The sequence below is a fragment of the Gracilinanus agilis genome, chromosome 2 (assembly GCF_016433145.1).
Source record: "Gracilinanus agilis isolate LMUSP501 chromosome 2, AgileGrace, whole genome shotgun sequence".
NCBI lineage: Eukaryota > Metazoa > Chordata > Mammalia > Didelphimorphia > Didelphidae > Gracilinanus > Gracilinanus agilis.
In genome coordinates this window covers 402,133,152-402,154,343 of record NC_058131.1, presented here as the reverse complement: position 1 = coordinate 402,154,343, position 21,192 = coordinate 402,133,152, and the positions used below count along the sequence as shown (strand labels likewise).

The 21,192-nt window shown below is 38.3% G+C and overlaps 1 protein-coding gene across 1 annotated transcript; it reads left to right on the top strand.

Annotated features, from left to right (window-relative positions):
- Positions 1–1,021: 1,021 nt before the first annotated feature.
- Positions 1,022–10,526, top strand: LOC123233849 (protocadherin Fat 4-like). Its single transcript, XM_044659887.1, has 2 exons — positions 1,022–3,400; positions 8,049–10,526. The coding sequence occupies exons 1-2, from the start codon at positions 1,022–1,024 to the stop codon at positions 10,524–10,526; spliced, it is 4,857 nt and encodes a 1,618-aa protein (XP_044515822.1).
- The last annotated feature ends 10,666 nt before the right edge of the window (positions 10,527–21,192 follow it).

The window sequence follows — 21,192 nt, the reverse complement described above, 5'->3', positions numbered from 1 at the left end:
GGTAATGTTTATCAATTTTATTTCTAGAAAAAAAAGGCTTATATGTCTAGTATAAACAAGTTGTTAAGATCTGGGCAGATAGTTGGCTCTGTGGATAGGAAGTCAGGCCTGGAGATGGTATTCCAAGGCATCTACTGCCTTGGAACAAATATTGATTCTAAGACAGAAGGTAAGGGTGGAAAAAAAAGATCAAATGAACTACTAGGTTATCATTTAATGAAATATTTTAAAAGTGAAGATACTATTGAATTACTTTTAACCTTCTGTCATTGTTAATGGTCTTTGGTAACAAATCATAGATTAGATTTTCCTTCCTATCATTGAACTTTTGTACAATCAATCATATCAAAATCTTATAATAATAGATTTGGAACTGGAAAGAGGACCTTCAGGGTCATCTCATCTAAAAGAGTCATTTTACGTATGAAATCATTCAGGACAAAAGAGATTAAGTGACCTGGTCAAGGCCAAACAGGCTGCACCAGCAGGACCAGGATTCCAACCCACATCCTTTGCATTTGTGCCACTTTGCCTTATGGTATCTTGAATTTTATATTAATCAATCAATACTTGGAAATTTATGTATGAATTTTAAGCAAAAGAAGTTATCAGGACATTAAGTAGAGAAAATAAAATTTAAAAATATGTCTTAAGAATTCCGAAAATGCTGCAATTGGCTGGAGCTTATTTGTATTTAAACAAGTTAGGAGGAAAGACAAAAATAGTGAGACAGATATTAGGGTTAAAAACACATAGGTAAACCCAATATAAAAAAGAAAATAAATTCCTTTTAAAAACTTACACAAATCGGCACATGATGTCGCTGTCCACCCAAAAGCTGATGGAAACGAAAAATTCTACTCCATTCTTGGATATTGCAACCAGTCATAGGAGGATTGGAGCCATGTTGGTGAAGGAAGCTTGATAGTTTAATGACAAATATTTAAGGAAACACATCAATTGTGGATGAGAAACCTGCAAACAGTTATTCTACTTCACAAATAATCGGTCTGCGTGGGCGATGGGGGTTTCCCAAAGAAGCGGTCTAGGAACCCGGCAGCTGCTGTTCTTGATTCTGTTTCACACAGCCTGGAAGGTGGGGAGCGGTCAGATCCATTATTCGGTCCCGGAGGAAGCGAAACACGGTACGTTCGTGGGGCGAATCGCACAGGATTTAGGTCTGGAGATCGGGGAGCTGGTATCGAGGCTGTTCCGGGTGGTGTCCAAGGGCCGCAGGGACTATCTGGAGGTAAATGTGCAGAATGGCATTTTATTTGTGAATTCTCGGATCGACCGTGAGGAGCTGTGCAGCCGAAACCCTGTTTGTAGCATCCACCTGGAGGTGATCGTGGAAAAACCGCTACAGGTTTTCCATGTGGAGGTGGAGATCAAGGACATTAATGACAATCCGCCAGTGTTCCCGGAAAGACAACAAAATGTCTTCATTTCAGAGTCTAGACTTTTAGAGTCTCATTTTCCACTGGAGGGCGCGTCAGATGCGGATATTGGCGCAAACTCTCTTTTGAAGTACCAACTTAGTCACAATGAGTATTTTACTCTGGAGATGATAACCAAAAACGACAAAAGCGTGTTGCCTGAACTAGTATTACATAAATTGTTGGACCGGGAGGAAACTCCAGAAATCATTTTGTTACTGACGGCCACTGACGGGGGAAAGCCGGAGCTCACAGGAACAGTTGAACTATTTATCACAGTCTTGGATGTGAACGATAACCCTCCCAAGTTTGATAAATCTGGATATAAAGTCAAACTTTTTGAAAACTCACCAAATGGGACACTAATTATTAAACTTAACGCTTCAGATCCAGACAAAGGAATCAATGGAGAGATTTATTATGGAATTAAAAAAATTTCACCAGAAAGTGAAAAATGCACGTTTATTATGAATTCAGTTACTGGCGATATCCGAATTCATGGAGAACTCGATTTCGAAGACAATAATATATATGAAATTCAGGTAACAGCCACTGACAGGGGAGCTCCTCCCATGGTTGGTCATTGCACAATCTTATTCGAAGTCGTGGACATCAACGATAATGCCCCTGAGTTGTCCGTGACCTCCCTATCTCTTCCAGTCCGAGAGGACGCCCCAGTAGGCACAGTTATAGCTCTCATTAGTGTATCCGACCGAGACTCTGGAGCCAACGGGCAGGTGACTTGCTCACTGTCGCCTCTGGGGCCTTTTACTCTGACATCCACCTTCAGGAATTACTACTCGCTGGTGCTGGATAGTTCTGTTGACCGTGAGAGCGTGCCGGTCTATCAGCTGGTGGTAACAGCAAGGGATGGAGGGACTCCAGTGCTCTGGGCCACAGCGAGATTGTCTGTGGACATTGGCGATGTGAATGACAACGCACCAGTCTTCGAGCAACCTTTGTACACCGTGTTTATGAAGGAGAATAACCCACCTGGAAGTCACATCTTTACAGTATCTGCATCAGACCCAGATGTTCGGGAGAACGCTCTAGTGTCTTACTCTCTAGTGGAGCGACGAGTAGGAGAACGTCTCCTTTCGAGCTACGTGTCTGTGCACTCGGAGAGCGGGAAAGTGTACGTCCTGCAACCTCTGGACCACGAGGAGCTGGAGCTGCTGCAGTTCCAGGTGAGCGCACGCGACTCGGGCGTCCCTCCCCTGGGTAGCAACGTGAGCCTGCAGGTGTTCGTGCAGGACGAGAACGACAATCCGCCTGTTGTGCTACCGCTTCACACTGGCGTTAGCCCAGTGACAGAGCTGGTGTCAAAATCTGTGGCTGTGGGCCACGTGGTTGCAAAGATTCGAGCTGTGGATGCGGATTCTGGCTACAATGCGTGGCTGTCATATGAGCTGCTGTCCGAGGTGGGCGTTGGGCGCAACCCTTTCAGAGTGGGTCTGTACACTGGCGAGATCAGCACGACGCGAGCCCTGGAGGAGTCAGATGGTCCTCGGAAGATGTTGCTGGTCTTAGTGAAGGATCACGGAGAACCGGCCTTGTCAGCAACGGCCACAGTCAGCGTGTCTCTTGTGGAGAGTGGAATGTCGGTGAAGGCTTTGTCTTTCAATGCTGAAGCTGCAGCTGCTGGGCGGGCACCTGAGGCGGGGGTTAGAAACGAGGCAGCCCTGGTCGATGTGAACGTGTACCTGATCATAGCTATCTGCTCAGTGTCTAGTCTGTTGGTGCTGAGTCTGCTACTATATGTGGCTTTGCGATGCTCTTCAGCTCCGCAGGCTGTGCCCGGGAATTCCAGGCTGGTGTACTCTAATGGGATGGAGAGTTGGTCTCATTCTCAGCAGCGGCGGCAGAAGGTTTGCTCTGGAGAGACTTTAGCCAAAAATGATCTCATGGCCTTCAGCCCTAACCTTCCTCAGTCAAACGAGGAGAGTCAGAATCCCTGTTTAATTGTGAGTTATTTGTTTTTTAATTGTATATTGTTCTTTCAAAATTTAGGATCAAATTTTTTTTGCTGATGAATAACTGAATATATTCCATTCTTAAGTGGAGATAACTTCTCTAATGATTGAACTTCAAGGTCCAAAGCTATGATTAGAAGAGCAAAAGTGATCAAAGCTTTTAAACTTCTAGCTTTATGTTTAATCTTTTCCTCTTATTTTTGCCATAATTTGTACTTTCATCTTCTCTGGGTCCTCAAATATTGCATATCTCAGTTGATTAGCCATAGGTTCAAATGATTTTGAAGGCACAGGCATTTCTTTTTTTAGCCATAAGTGTTCTTTTTGATTGATGACTCTTGTTGTCTCCTCTGTGGTATTTTAGACTTTAAGATCCCAGTATATATTAATCAATTCAGGCAATTGTATGGCCCTTGATAAATAATAAGGTAACTAATGCTAATATTTTTCCATTTATGATTCAAGAGAATGGAAGAAGATCCCAGAACTTTGGGTGGACCTTCTATGACCAGTTTATGGAAGAACTTAGACAAGAGTCACATAGAATAGGCAAACACAAATAGATGACAAGTGGTATCTAAGAAAGGAACATCAACATCATGAGATCATCGAACACTGGAATATTATAGGAATTCAACTAGGAAAGCACTGATTGGACTATAAAGTTAGTATGTGTGTGTGTATACTAGAGTATAGAAGATAAAACTGGAAACATTACTGTACCTCTTGGCTACAATAAATTAGATTATGTTCAATCCCTAAATAATACAGTAGGAGGAAATTAGGTTCTTTGTTTTAAACATCAAACTATTTCAGGGTATCCAGTACACTCTATTATTTATATCCCTACTACTGGACATTAGGTGGCACCCACAAAAATTTAGAGTGTGCTTCCCAAGCATCTAATTCATAATGAAGTTTCTCATTCCATATAAGGTTAGTTTAAATAAGGAAATTTAATAATAATGATAACAATAAAGAGACAATCTAATAATTTAACAATAGAGAATCTAATAAATTGACTCCATGCATACAATCAGAATGAAGCAATTCCTATAACATTCTGTAAGATATGAGGACAAAATGCTTTAAAATTCATAAAGATGTCATTTGGTCAATGTGTTGGGAATCTCTAATAAGGTAAACCACAATTCAATATATGGTTTAGTGTGTAAGTCCTAGAGAGTTGTCTGAATTACATAAAAGGTAAGTGAGTCATCCAAGGTCAAATAACCAGCAAATTTAAGAGGCAGGATTTGAATGCATATTTTGACTCCAAGTCTAGGATCCCATCTATTCCATTACTCTGTTGTCATACAAAACACATTTAATTAAAATTCCTTAGAGAATATTTAGATAATTTTTATAAAAGGTTGCCTGAATACATATATACATATATATACACATACATATATAGATAGATAGAAACTTGGATGGAATGACTAAAAATTTAAGACATGATATGAATAGAAATTGGTAGGGAATAGAAATAATTGCAAAGCAAGTTTAACTGGTTGTAGTGATGCTTAATGCTATTCATTCAAAATTATTTTAAAATGGCAATGAAAAATATAAAAAATTGGCTGACATTGATTTTCTTCTAAGTTAATGAGAATTTTCAATAGCTGATCCTTTGTAGGTGGGGAATGGTAAAGGGGGTGGGGAATCTGAATAACTTTTGTTTATCTAGTGCCCAATGGTAGAGGAAAATCCATCTATGCTATTCTGACTCAGTGTGCAAAAGATCGTTCAGGTCATTTAGACTAAGGAGACAGGGATCACCATTTCTTATTGAATATTCTAGCCATATCTTGAAAGTTGAAGAAACTCCAGAAAGATGCATTTCAGAGCTGATTTGACTATTTTGAAGATAACAATTATGAGTAAATTAAAAGTCATAAGTTACTTATTTTAGGTATTATATAAAGTTCTGTGAAGGACAGAACATAAATAATTACAATACGAGGAGAGAAATAGTTCTATCCCTTGTGTTTGTCAAGAATACAAATCATTTCTATTTTTTTGAAAAAATTTAAGTCAAAGTGCTATAAATAAGATATCAAACTTGTTCTTTCAACTCATACCATCATTTTGAATTGGATATTTTCCAATTGCCTAGATATGATTATGAGGAACATTTTGGAAAAGGATGTTGAGTAGTGTCAAAGACCAACAGTAATGGATGGAGATAAAGAGAGACTTCATACATGAGATTACTAATCATTCAGGAGCTGAGTTTCCCCCTTTCTGACAGAATAGCATTCTGGATGAATCTTCCTTACTTTTTACTCCCCATAGAGTATTTTCTGTCAGAATGTAGGGTAGTCTGTTGCAACATCCATTTTCAGTCTTTGCAGTTGCCAAGAGAGAGGCATAACTTCAGAGATAAACCGACTTGTAACTTCTTGTAGAGCTGTTCAGTGGTGGTACTGCAAGGTCTAGAAATCATTGCAACTGGACTACAATTGGACCGAAGCCTTACTGGCCCTTTTCCTTCTCCTGTTCCTTATTAGCTTCCTGTAGCTTATTAGCTAGACCCTGCCCCCTTTTGGGAAATTTTGATGGACAAGAACAGAAGAAAGACCAGGATGTAAAGGGGAAATCTTTTTCATATCTCCCTATCCTCTTCCATTAAGTATGTTTGACCCAACCCTCTCTAGGTTCTAGATTTTGTATGTCAGATTCCCTTTTAGTGTTTAGGAGATCTTCTATGACAACTAAAGTAAATGCTCATTGAGTAGTTAAGCTTGTGGAAAATAATACAAATCCTGTCAAATCAGTGGGATCCTTAATATAGCTACATTGATAGCCAACCTAAAATCCCCAAAGTACTAATATTCCTTCAATTGGGTTGGGGTTGTTTCCAGGAGAAAACATTCTCCACTCATGGGCAGAAACATCATAATCTACACATTGCACTAGACTTTTTTCTTTTTGAAGCAGAAGTTGCTAATCATTTCCTCTCTGGAGAACAAAGAAGAGATGGTTCCCTTTGAAACTCTTCTTTAGAATTTTCCAATCTCTCAGAGTACTTTGTTTCTCTTTTGTTGTATTCTATTTCACGATTGTAGCAATTTATATACCATCTTAACTCTCTCGGTTCAATCAAATTCAGTGTCTATCATTTGCCCAGTGTAGGCAATGGGAATTGTTTGATTTTTTGATGGATCTGTCTTTTAGTGGATATGGGTCTCATATTTCATGTTTCAACCTAGGGTTTCTCTAAGATTACGGACAGAATTAGAAGCATCCTTAGTGGTCATAGAGTTCAATACATTTTTAAAAACATAAAGTAATTGTGACCCAGGGAGGTTAATCCATTTTTTCAAGGTCCCTCAGATAGCAAGCAGTAGAGTTGACACTCAAAACTTAAGTGTTTCTGAACTGATTCCAGTTCACTTGGTTATCATTATGATTATGAAGAAAAAGTGCTTTAAAGTTTGCAAAGAACATTAAAATATTATCTCATTTTTTCATCACAATAATACTGAAAGGTAGGTGCTTTATCTATATTTTACAGTTGAAGAAATTGAGGCAAACAGATTAAATGACTCTGTCCAGGATCACACAGCAAGTGTCAGGCTGAATTTGAATTCAGTCCTTCCTGACTTTAGATCTAGAGCTCCAGCTACTTTGATAAAAGCAGCTCAAGAAATGAATATATTCTGAAGGATAGTTCTTTCAGTTCTACAAAGCTCTTTATTCACACCTCACTTAATCCCCACAACAACCTTGAGAGGTACTTACTAAAAGTATTATGATTCCAATTTTACAGATAAGGAAACAGGCTCAAAGATTTTGAGTGACTTGACTATGATCATTCAATGTCTATCACATCTCACTGCAGATACCCAAGTGGTTACATTCTTTACATCTTTAGAATATTAAAAAACAATTTTATGCATATATGATAAATTTAATGGGGAAGATTATAATCCCAGAAAAATTTTAATACAATTTTAAATACAGCAAAGAAAATTGAAGCATCACTTACCATTCTTCCTTTATTTGCAAGTTCTTTCTTCTCAATCTGACTGGAAGAAGTGATATATTGACAGGGCCTAAAAATATACACGAGGAACACTTGTACAAGCACTGTACCTGTGATTGGAACACAAACCGGATGAATTCAGTTCTCCTGAAGCGATTATTCAGAGTAGCTGGCCCCTCTGGGCTCCCAGTAAGATCGTTCAGAGCACTAAATGCAGGAAGGGTTCTAAAAAAATGTAGAGAGAAAAAGTTCTTCACGTTTCTGCCATCAAAATGTTCCATGGAACAGCAGTTGAGAGGAAGAAGACTGGAATTTATCATTTCCAGAAATGAAATAATTTCTTCAAAAGAAGTAGAAATTAGAAGTCAAAAGTGAAAATATCAGACTTGTGAAAGATATTCTACTGAGAATTTTGAGAATCCGTTACTATTTTAGTTACACATTCATGCACATGGTGTCGCTCTTCACTGAAAACATTTGGAGAAGAAAGAAAACGGCAGCTTCTCCCTGAATCCGCCTGAAACGAAGCAACTCTGGTTATTCTTTCCCGGAATCAGATAGAGGCCATATTACTGGCTCTCCCCAAACAGTTTGCAACAAAGAATTCATCTTTTTGCTTCCCTGAAGCGCCAATTCAAATATAGATAGTCTTACCTTTGCGTAATGGAGGGTCCTTACAAAGCCCAGCATCTGCTGTTCTCCATTCTGCTCTTCACAGCCTGGAAGATGGGGAGCGGCCAGGTCCATTATTCAGTGATGGAGGAAGCGAAACACGGTACGTTCGTGGGGCGAATCGCGCAGGACCTAGGTCTGGAGGTTGGAGAGCTGGTGTCGAGGCTCTTCCGGGTGGTGTCCAAGGGCCGCAGGGACTACTTGGAGGTAAACTTGCAGAATGGCATTTTATTTGTGAATTCTCGGATCGACCGTGAGGAGCTGTGCGGCCGCAGCCCTGTTTGTAGCATCCACCTGGAGGTGATCGTGGACAAGCCGCTGCAGGTTTTCCATGCGGAGGTGGAGGTCAAGGACATTAATGATAATCCGCCCATGTTCCTAGAAAATAAAAAAGAAATAAATATTGCTGAATCAAGACCACCAGACACTCGTTTCCCGCTAGATGGCGCATCTGATGCAGACGTAGGAGAAAATGCGGCCTTGACCTACAGGCTCAGTCCCAATGAGTATTTCGCTTTGTATGTACAGAGCAATAGTGAACAAACTACTTCGTTATCACTTATTCTAAGGAAATCTTTGGATAGGGAGCAAACTCAACAACATCGTTTATTACTGACTGCCACCGATGGGGGCAAGCCGGAACTCACCGGCAGTGTTCAACTGCTGATCAAAGTGCTGGACGTGAACGATAATGCCCCGCAATTCGACCAATCTGTTTATAAAGTGAGAATGTTAGAGAACGCTTTGAACGGTACATTAGTGATCCAGCTCAATGCTTCTGATGCTGATGATGGAACCAATGGAAATATTTTATACTCATTTCGTAGCCCAGTTCCTCCTGAAGTGCTACACACTTTTCACATCAGATCAGATACAGGAGAAATTAGAATAAAAGGAGAATTGGATTTTGAAAAGAATAATAGGTATGAAATTCAAGTCGAAGCTATTGACAAAGGGAGCCTTCCAATGGCTGGCCATTGCACAGTTCTAGTGGAAATTCTGGACACCAACGATAACTCTCCTCTGGTGTCTGTGACATCACTTTCATTGCCTGTCCTAGAGGACTCCCCATCAGGCACAGTCATTGCCCTCATTAGCGTATCTGATGGTGACTCAGGCGCCAATGGACAGGTGACTTGCTCATTATCACCCCCAGGGCCCTTTACACTGGTGTCCACCTTTAGGAATTACTATTCGCTGGTGCTAGAGGGCCCTGTGGACCGTGAGAGCATACAGGCCTACGAGCTAGTGGTGACTGCAAGGGACAGCGGGACACCAGCCCTGTGGTCTACGGCTAGCTTGTCCGTAGACATTGGGGACGTGAATGACAACGCACCTTCCTTCGAGCAGCCTGTGTATACCGTGTTTGTGAAGGAGAACAACCCACCAGGAAGTCACATCTTCACTGTGTCCGCATCTGATCCGGATGCGCAAGAGAATGCGCTGGTGTCCTACTCATTGGTGGATCGGTGGATAGGTGAGCATCAGCTGTCGAGCTACGTGTCTGTGCACTCGGAGAGTGGGAAAGTATACGCCCTGCAGCCTCTGGACCACGAGGAGCTGGAGCTGCTGCAGTTCCAGGTGAGCGCCAGAGACTCTGGTTTTCCTCCTCTGGGCAGCAACGTAAGCCTGCAGGTGTTCGTGCTGGATGAGAATGACAACGCGCCACAAGTGCTACCTCCTCTTGCGGGTTCTGGGGCAGGCGGGGGCCCAGTAACCAAACTAGTGTCACAGTCAGTGGCTCCAGGTCACGTGGTGATGAAGATCCGGGCTGTGGATGCGGATTCAGGATACAATGCATGGCTATCTTACGAACTACTGTCCGGCGTGGGCGTTGGGCACAGCCCTTTCCGCGTGGGATTATACACGGGTGAGATTCGCACGACGCGAGTTCTGGAGGAGACGGATGGACCTCTAAAGATACTTCTAGTATTAGTAAAGGACCACGGGGAACCTGCGCTGTCTGTTACCACCACTGTGAGCGTGTCACTATTGGAGAGCGGGCAGGCCCTTAAAACTTCGTCTGAGGTTGTTGGAGCTGTGGCCGAGACAGGAGTTAGGAAGGAGGCAGGACTGGTGGATGTAAATGTGTATCTGATCATAGCTATCTGCTCAGTGTCTAGTTTGTTGGTGCTGAGCCTGCTGCTGTATGTGGCACTGCGGTGCTCTGCTCCCCCGCAGGTCAGATATGGGCCTGACAAGCCTATGCTGGTATGTTCGAATGAGGCAGGGAGCTGGTCCTATTCTCAGCAGCGGAGGCAGAAAGTTTACTCTGGAGAAGGAACAGTCAAGAACGACCTCATGGCCTTCAGCCCCAATCTGCCCCCGTGTCCCAGTCAGTCACATAATGAGGAACAGCAAGAATATGGAGCAGAGCAATTGGGGAAGGTGAGTGTTAACAAGAAAATCTTTCATAGGAAGACCTCTGCCTTGATTATGATTTTATTATATTAATTTTATTTTATTTTTAAAATTTCAAACTCCTATCTTCTGTCTTAGAATTGATACTAAGTATGGAGCCCAAGGCAGAAGAGTGGTAAGGGCTAAGCAATTGGTATTAAATGACTTGTCCAGGGAACACAGCTAGGAAGTGTCAGAGGCCAGATTTGAATACCAGTTCTCCCCACTCCAAGTAGGGCACTCAATGCAGTGTGCTACCTAGCTGCCCCAACTATATTAATTTTAAAGATCTATATTCTTTTGGGGCTCAAAACCTATGATTTTAGATACTTACTATTGTGTCCAAGATCTGAAAATGGATATTGCACTCACATCATACCCTCTTCCTCTTTTGTGCCAGTCTGTGAGTCAGTGGTCCAGTGGGAAGACCTAAGAAATAGTTCTACTTTAAATATGTTCTAGATAATGGGAGAGAACAAAGGGCCATATAAATATCCCATATTTCCATGATCTGGTTAAAATGGAGCCCCAAAGCAATAGTTTCAAATATTATTTACTACCAAATGAACTCTTGAAGGGCCTTAAAAATGAATGAAACTCAACTAGGAGAGCATACCATTTCTTGTTGGAAGAAATATCCACATTGAAGATATCAAGATCTTATGAAACATGAAATCCAACATTGTAAAGAAAAGGAGAATTAATGTTAGATAAAGATTGTGTGGCATATTTCTTCTGATATTTCATTTTAGTAGATGTTACTTAAGTACAGACTGACCCAAAAGTCTTCGGTGCAGTTTTAAGCTTTTAAAACATTAGGAGACCCAGACATTCCCTTGTGCTCAGATGACATCTCCCTCAAATTCTCAGAGAGTAGTTGACAAATGAATGACTTGGGCAAACTATTGCTTTTTGTATACACAAACTAGTTTGGCTAAAATTTGTTGTATTGTTATTTTTGATAATAGTAATTTGGAACTTATTTGGGGTTTTAGTATCAGGAAGCCGAGATCAAGAACTGGGTTTCAACCAATTCCCTTTTACTGAGATAATGTCTAGTTGATTCTCTTTATTAGCATGGAACATACCAAACTCAAAGAACAGTATGTGTGTATATATATATATATATTTGCCCTGAAGATGTGTCTTCTAAGGTACAAATCAGTGTCAAAAGAGTTTGGTTGGGGTGAGCAATTCTACCCAATTCATTTGTTATAAAGATCTAATGGTATTACAAATATAGTTTAAGACTTTGATGTTTATTGATGTTGGCTGTGGCTTAACTGTGAGAAATCATCACTTCTGTAACCAAATGTCGTGGTAACTGGGTCCACTCTCTCTCCCTTAGTGTTCACTCTGCTTGAAGGTGGAGTTCAGTCCTTGAAGGTGCTTAACCTCTGAAAGGAGGTTAAGGATTCTTTTTCTCCCATTCCTGGCTACTTAAACTTCTATTCTGTTGTTCCTTAGATGACTTACTTATAGCTCAGGTTTGGGCTTATGTACAAAATTTCCTCAAAAGGAGGAAGAATGATAATCACTGTACAATATGAATCAAGTATGGGACAGCTATTTAATTCCTCTACACAAAAGAAATGGTAAAACACAAAAGACAAAAACACAAACGTGTTAGCACTACTCCTTATTAGGGTTCCCTCCCTTGCTTTGCAACAAAACTTAGGTTAATTTTTCTTTGAAAAGTGGCAAAGATATCCTTTGGTTTTGATTTGCCTCAGAGGTAAAGCTAAAATTGCCCTTTAGAAACTTCCTGGAAACCTCTGGCCATATTGATGGATCATCCTTGTCATTTCAGAGAATAAAAGCTTCATCTGAAGATCAGAATCCTTCCAATACAATGTCGGTCTTCAGAATGTAAGATATTGGCACCCTATTTGTTAGATATAGTTCCATATGGAGATAAGGAAGGCTATATTTACCTAAGCTAATGCAGGAGTATCCTTGTTGAATATCTTTTCTATGATATAGCTAATCCTAACACTGAATCTAAGCTGACTGGTTCCTGCCTGAATAAGGCCTTCTTCTTATGACAAGTGAACATTGATAGTAAGACATACTAAAAAGATAGTAGAGGCAGTTACACTTATAACCTTACCATTGATTTATACTTAAAGTTGTCTAAGCACAAATAAATCATGGAATTGTTCATTAGGTATTTTACATATTGCCTCAGCTATTCCTATCTAAAAAACATGTCTTTTGGTTAAATGGATCAAACTCCCATTAATCTCCATGTTGATGCTTTTTGTCTCCAAGAGTTGCTGGGGATTCTTCTTCTTGAAACTATTGAGTTTCATTCAAAAGGACTTGGGAACTCTGGACCTCTCATGCTCACAAAGCCAACTCTAAGCCTTAGAACTTCCATCTCCAAATAGGTTCTCATTCAAATAGGCTCATTAAACACAAAAATGGAAAAAAATGGAAAAGTCTTCATAAGTAGGTTTGTGTAGTAGTGTCATAATGATTGCATCTGGAAGCCCCATTTTAAGTCCTTCTCACTTGAAGTCTTATATTACATGATTTCATATGAAGAGTTGAAGAAAGAGGCTGAGTCAGAAGCTGCTTCTTCTAAGTAACATAGTACCTTTCAGTCCTACTGCAATCTCCGATCAAGGAAGAGGGCCAATGAGACCACTCTAGATTTCCCTTATCTGTGTGAATCAGTCAGTCAATATGCATATATATCTTTTTAATATGAGCTAGGTCTTATGATAAACTCCGGGAATACAAAGAATGGGCAAAAAACCATTTCTGTCCCCAAGAAGCATACATTCTAGGAAGGAGGGAGACACCATACAGATAGTTAGTAGGGACATAGAGGTTATAGACAGAATCAATGAAAACAATTAAGAAAGGAGAGGTATTAATATCTTGGGAGTAGGAGTGGAGGTGAGAAGAACTAGGAAAGACCTGAGGAAGTGAGATTTGAGCTGAGTCTTGAAAGAACCCAGGAAAACTAAGAACTCGAGATAAGGAAACAGTATGCTAGGCATGGAGTAAAAAAATAAAACAAAACAAGAAAAAGAAACAGACAGAAGATGTATTGTTTGGAAAACTACAAGCAGGCCAGTGCGGTGGGACTGTGGAGCTCAAGGGGGGGATTAAGGTATAAAAATGCTGGAAATTTAGGAAAGAGTTAGGTTAAGAAGAGCTTGAAATGCCAAACAAAAACACCAAGTCTTTTTCAGAACTGGGTCACCAAAAGGCTAGTAAAACAACCAGAGAATTCATCATCTATGAATCCCACAATTGTTGAGTTAGGTAGTTGTAGGCCAGAAGCAGGAAGGAAATATCTAGGCATGATTATATGACCCGTTTTAAGGTGGCATTATATATTTCTCTTGGCATTTCAAGAATAAATATTCATTACTTTCACCAATTTCACTTAAATTCAAAAAGATATTAAGTATCTACTATTTGTAGGTAACTTTGCTAGGCCCTGGAGATACATGGATAAAAAATATTTCTCCTACCCTTAAAAAGTCTCAAACTTTAGTATATTTATATTTATTTTGTTAAAAATCTTTCCCAATTACATTTTTTTTAAACCCTTGTACTTCGGTGTATTGTCTCATAGGTGGAAGATTGGTAAGGGTGGGCAATGGGGGCCAAGTGACTTGCCCAGGGTCACACAGCTGGGAAGTGGCTGAGGCCAGGTTTGAACCTAGGACCTCCCATCTCTAGGCCTGGCTCTCACTCCACTGAGCTACCCAGCTGCCCCCCCAATTACATTTTAGTCTAATTTGTGTTGACTCAGGATCGAGTGCTGCCCTTGGACCACATGTTAGACATTTCTGATTTATCTTACATTTGCTTCATGGAAGGGGTCCTTTATGGACATACAGAGCAGAGCAAGGGAATGTTGTTAGTTTACAAAAGGAGAGAGTGAGAGTGGTCCTTACAAAAGGAGAAATCAAGTGATTATGTTCTCCATTTGTTTTGGAATTTTTTTAATGACTGAAATAAAAATATTGGATTTTCAAGTAATGTCCTACAAATTGTATGCTGAGAAAGTACAGTGTAGTGATAAACAATGCTAGCCTCTCAGGAGACCTCAGTCCAAGTTTTATCTTCACTTCTTTGTAGCTCTGTGACCTTTTTCATGTCTCAAGCATGTCGAGCTTGTGATATGCCACTTTCCCTTTTTTGTAAAATACATATAATAGTATTTTATGTATATGTATAATATGTATAATAGTGTACACATAATATTGCATTTCTCAGAAATTTTATATGTTAAACTCTAATCTGAGAATATTTTAAAAATCTTAATGAAAAATTGTACAAAATCTGTCCAACTATATTTTACTTCATTTCTTGCTAACATATCCATTTATATGGCTGCTTTTCCAAAGCAACCATTAGCATCTCAAAAACCATCATGAGTTTTTCTGACTCTATTTCAGTGAGGTCTAGATTGTTCTTTTTACGCTCTCCCAATTGGAACACTGGGTATCTATATCATCATGCTATTACAATCAACATACTTAAATTATTCCAGTCAAGCACCTAGCAAGTTATGTGAGAGAAAACTGTCAAGCTTTTAGGCAATGAGAGGAGGTTGTATTTAACTAACTACATAGATAAATCAGGAAATATAACAAATATATCTGTTTCTCCAAGATCAAATTTCCCCAGTTGGATAGAAATGAAAGACTATCCAATTAAAGTAAACAAGATAAGACCTACTCAAAGATTTAGAAAAGAACCATATCTAAAAGATTAGGTATGTTTTTTTGTAGTATAAGAATTTTTATAAGTGGAGTAGAAAACTGCCTCTCTTCACTTATGGTATGATGCTGATTAATTTACTTAATGACTCAGTTTCCTTAGTTGTAAAATGGGCATAACTCAAGCAATAATAGCCCATAGGATTGTTTTCAGGGTCACAGAATTACAGAGACTTAATAAATCATTTAGTCAATAAAGAAGAATTTCAGAGAGGTTTTCTCCCCAGTAATGCAAATACTCTGATAAGTACTAGAAATACAAAGAAAAAAATGAAAACATAAAGAGCTTATATTTGAATGAGAAGGGAAGTATAGCTACATATACATATATTTTTATATATGTATGTATACTCACATACATTATTAGTTAACCTTTGAGGAAAAGGTAGTAGCATATGTGGCAACTGAGGAAGGTCTCCTGCAGAATGTAGCATGTGAGCTAAATCTTGAAGTAATCCAGGGATTCTAAGAGGTATAAGGGCATTCTAGCCAGAGGAGTCAGTCAGTTCTAGGCATGGAATATTGTGTGAGAAACAATAAATAGGCCAGTACATCATCGAGTACATGGTCAGGAGCAATGTGAAAGAAGAATGGAAAGATAGGAATGGGTTAGGTGATCAAGAGCTTTAAGTACTAGAAGGGCTTATATTTGATCCTAGAGGTAATAGTGGGTCACTGGGGTTTATTGATCATGTGTGACATTGTCAAAATGCATGTTAGGGAAATCATTTTAGTGACTGTGTGGAGGATAGATGCTTAATTTGGGAGAGAATTGAGGAAAAGAGAAAGCAGTGATGTGGGGCTTACCTAATGTAGTGGCTATGTGAATGGAGAGAAATGGACTCATGAGAAAGATGTGGAGCTAGGAAGAAGTTGTGTTCATATAATTCCTATGTCTTGACAAATAGATTCCTAAGTATTTTATATTGTCTAGGGTGATTTTAAGTGGAATTTCTTTTTCTAACTCTTGCTGCTTGTATGTGTTGGAAGTATATAGAAATGCTAATGATTTATGTGGGTTTATTTTGTATCCTGAAACTTAGTAGTATCACTGAATTATTGATGAAGAAGGGACTCTTCTCCATGCCAAAGTCACTTTTACTGTTCAAATACCCACAATCCCATCCTATCCCACAATCTGTAGCAGACTGTTTCTATTATTTCCTCTTCTATACTTTTCAGCTGTTTCTTCTCTGTTGGTGCCTTCTCTGCTGCCATATAACTGCATTCACTCTCATCTACTATAGCTATTGAACTATATCTTTCATCTTCTTAGCTAAATTTCTGTGACTCTTGATTGCCCTTTTTTTTTCTGAATCCCTTGCTACTGGTATGGCATTGGTTGCTACTGCTCCTTCATTTCCAAGGTTTGTGATATGGATTTCTGTCTTCCATGGGTCTTATTAACACTCACTTCCAAAACTAGATTAGCCTCACTCTCTGCCTCCTTTGGACCTATTCATCTGCTCTTATATGGAACAAGAGAAATTTGCTAAATAATGATGACTCAATCTACTATGAATTGATGTTATCTAATCTCAACTGGGTACTTACTGCAGCAAGGCAATCCTTTTACCTCTCCTAAATTGATTCTATATTCTGCTTTCCACAGGAGATATTCCAAACATTGTTTTTTTTTTCTGTTCAAGTCTCCAATTACACCCACCCCACTTTTCATCTATAGGCTTCAACTTATACTTTGGAAAAATAAATAAATACTATCTGCTTAGAATTTTAGCTTCTCTCCTTCACTTTACTTGATGACCTCTCCACATCTCATGATATTATTTTTGATCATTTCCTATATTACTTAATACTTTACTGAAGGGAGCATTATTCTCACCAATGTTAACCTCCTTACATTCACCCTTGATCTTCTCTCCTCTGGTTTTCTCCAGAAAATAGCCACCAGTATTATTTTTCTCTCACTAATCTTTAAACTCTCCTTATCTGCTTGTTTCTTCCTTTTTGCCTTAAACATACCAATGCCCTTAACCACTCCTGTAGTTCCTACAGTCTCCATTATCTCTTATTTTATATTTCTCCAGTCTTTTGGCACCTTTATTATTTGCCATGATCTTTAAAAGTTCACTCTCAGAAAGCTTCCAAGATAATTGCCTGACCAGAGCTAGGTAGCTTAGCTTCTACACACTTACTCCAGAAATAAAACCTTAAAAATACTATCAGATGACATAATGATGAATAAATCCCCAGAAAAGCAATAGTAACTGAAAATCACCAAAATATGCCAGAAATCTCTAGGAAATCAGAGAAGGAACCCATCAGAAAAGCAGTGCCAGCACAGCCAAACAAGATGGAAGTCTTTCATTGTGACCAGAAAAAAATGGAGATGCCTGTAGTCCGTAATCTCCCATATCCCTTTTAGATTTAGGGAACTAATGTTCCATCCTCTGTTACCTATCCTTTCCTACCCAAACCTTTCCAATACTCATTAAATAAAAGTTTTTGTTAAGCTATCTTCAAGGAGCATTACTTGGCCATTTTTTGACTAGACCCAACTGTTACTCAGTGCCTCAGCTCAATCCTTGCTGGCATTCAACTGACCCTTTAAGCAACAACAACTAGAGCCTATAATAAGATACAGAGTATCCCAGTTTATACCTAACAGAACCAAGAATTATTTTTTTATAATTCCAAATATGTGGGGGGGAAATGGGCCTTTATTGTATTAGAAGGCTTTCAAGTATTCCTAATGAAAAGACAAGAACTAAGTAGGAACTGTGAAATACAAATAAAAGTAAAAAAAAAAAACCCCTAGAAAACTAAATAATTTGTGCAAATGAAAAGGATAATATGATAATGAAGAACTAACTTTCTAATGGGGTAGGGGAAAAAAAACAAGTATCACTTCAGAAACTTAATGACTTCAAGGGCCATTATTGATATGAAATTAAAACAGGATTTGTGGTGGATCTGTCCTCTATATGTTTTTTAGTGGAGAAAGAAAAGGACAAGTAGAAGGATTCATTTTGACGGAGGAAGAAGGGTGTAGAAGTTACTATTTTTCAAATCTGGGTCCTAGGAGAAGATAATACAAACATGAAGGAAGATATAGGGCAAACTAGTATCAAATGAATCTCATTTTCGTTGAAAGTGGACATGCACATATACACACAAAGAGTTTTTATGTAGAAATACCTTAAACTCAACATGCAATTAGGAAGGGTAGATAGAAGTAAGAGATAAGAGGTAAAATAATACCTGAGAGTGAATGGTCAAAAGTAAAATGAGCTTTACATAGAGATGGTAGAAACTAAAGGGGAGATGAAAAAGATAAAAAAGGAAAGCAACCCACTTTCTGGAAGATTAGAGGATTTCCATCAGTTGAGGATAACTAAATTGTGGCATATAATTGTCATTCAATATTAATTGCATTATATGAAATAATGAAAAATGTCTTCAGAGAATTCTGGGGAGGTTTCAATGAACTGATCAAGAGTGAAGTGAATAGAACCAGCAGAACAATTTACGCAATAACAAGGATAATAAAAACAAATAAAAATGACTCTGAAAGGCTTAAAAACTCAGATCATAGCAATGACCAGCTATGACTTTAGAGGACAATGATAATGGATGCTATCCACCAGCTCAAAGAAAAATAATGAACTCAAAGTGTACAAAAAGACATACATTTTCAGACATGGCCAATTAGTTTTATTTTTTGTGACTATGTTAATTATGATTTTTTTAATGGATAATAATGTTATTCAGAAAGAGGAGTGTGGGATTTGGAGTCAGAAGATCTAGGATAGAACACTGGTTTAGTTGCTTACTACTTGTGTCACTTAGAGCAAGTCACTTAACCTCTAATGACCTCAGATTGTTTATTTTTTACAAGGGATTTTTTTTTCTCTTTTTCTAATTAGAGGAGGGAAATCTAGTGGGAAAGGGAGAACTAGAAATAGTAATTCCAAAAAAGAAGAAAAGAAAAAAAGGTCAACAAAGCATTTTTTAAAAAGTATACAGAATAGAAGGAAGTCAATATGGAAGCACAGACAAACAAGACAGCTTTGAAAGTAATGTGTTGAATTCATTATATATGTGAAAAATCAATCTGGTGCAATGGAAATATATAGTTTCATATATGATCCTATCTTTATGTTCTATTTTGAATGTGGAAATTCATTTTTTTTTTGAGAAAAGCGAGGGGTTTGTTAAATTCGCAATGAACCCCTGCCCTCCCAATCATTCTTCATGACTTAGAAGTCACATGCACTAACCCTTTCAGTACTTAAGTTTATCTGAGGCTAGTAATATGATCTTAATAGAAGCAGTTATGCACACTATGTATTTGATTTTCTTTTTCCTATAAGCTATTTTCACTCTTCTAAATATAAAGACTATTCTTAGAAGTGAAAGCAAAAGCAAAATTAGATTTGAGTAGTCCTATCTTCTCTTTGTAATCTATTCTCATAATCCAATAGAACCCAAGAAGTGGTTCTGTTTATACTTTGATTTTTCTCTTTCCCTCACATAGAAAAAGTAATTTCTCCTCTCCATCCTGAAGTGTTCCTCAACAGTCAGATTATTTTGACTATTATATATTCTTGTACTATTCTTACTGGATAATATCAATTTTGCCTTTTTTTTTTTGGTTGTATGACTTTAAATTTTCTCTGCATTTGTTTTCCTCCTAAAAAAGGTTGAAAGATCCATTTTTTGCATATTTTTCTGTTTATGGTCACAACAGATACCCAAATAACCTTGTTTTTATGAATTATCTTTCTTGAAGCAGTTTACTGATATCTGAAAGAGGGGATGCATTCTTAAACTACATTTGTATAACACTAATATTGACCATTGTCTTTGACTACAGTTTCATTGCCTCTCAATGTTGGAGTTGTTTACCTTGTTGTACTTATCAAGTACATTTTTATTTTTTTTTATTTTGTTCAATGTAATATGTATTTATTTTTTTAAACATTTATTAATATTTATTTTTTAGAAAAGTTAACATGGTTACATAATTCATACTCTTTCCCCTTCACCCCCAGAGCTCCCCCCTCCCATGGCTGATGTGTATTTCCACTGGTTTTAACATGTGTCATTGATCAAGACCTATTTCCAAATTGTTGATAGCTGTATTGGTGTGGTAGTTTTGAGTCTACACCCCCAATCATGTCCACCTCAACCCATGTGTTCAAGCAGTTGTTTTTCTTCTGTTTCCAGTCCTGTAGTTCTCCCTCTGAATGTGGGTAGCATTCTTTTCCATAAGTCCCTCAGAATTGTCCTGGGTCATTGCATTGCTGCTAGTACAGAAGTCTATTACATTCTATTTTACCACAGTGTATTGGTCTCTGTGTACAATGTTCTTCTGGCTCTGCTCCTTTCACTCTGCATCAATTCCTGGAGGTCTTTCCAGTTCACATGGAATTCCTCCAGTTTATTATTCCTTTGAGCACAATAGTATTCCATCACCAGCATATACCACAATTTGTTCGGCCATTCCCCAATTAAAGGGCATACTTTCAGTTTCTCCACAAAGGTTCCTTTGAATTATTTTAAAACTGTTGATTTACTTTTTAAATTATTGTCTTTTCCTAATGATTTGGTACTACCTACTAGAAATATCCCTTGTAATGAAAAGGTACAGTTAAACAAAACAAATCAACATATGGGCCATGTTTGAAAAAACCATGCTTTATTTTATAATTATATTCTACCACCTCTCTGACTTGAGGGATGAGGCATATTGTATCCCTCATTAGAATATAATTTTTTGAGAGTATGCATAGATTTTTTCATTCTTTGTCTTTGTACCTTCAGTACCTAAGCATGATGCCTCATGGTTTTATGGACAGCAATATTACATTTCATTCATATTTCAATTTACTCAGGTATTTACCAATTGATTGACATCTGCTTTACTTCCAGTCCTTTGTACTTGAAAAGTGCTGTTATAAATACTTGTGTGTATTTATATAGAACTTTTATTTTATATTTGACCTCATTAG

Excerpts from the sequence above, each read along its gene's own strand:
- LOC123233849 (XM_044659887.1), top strand. The coding sequence starts at position 1,022 with ATGGGGGTTTCCCAAAGAAGCGGTCTAGGAACCCGGCAGCTGCTGTTC. Across the intron at positions 3,401-8,048 it reads GTCAGAATCCCTGTTTAATT|TCTTACCTTTGCGTAATGGA; the intron begins GTGAGTTATTTG and ends AAATATAGATAG.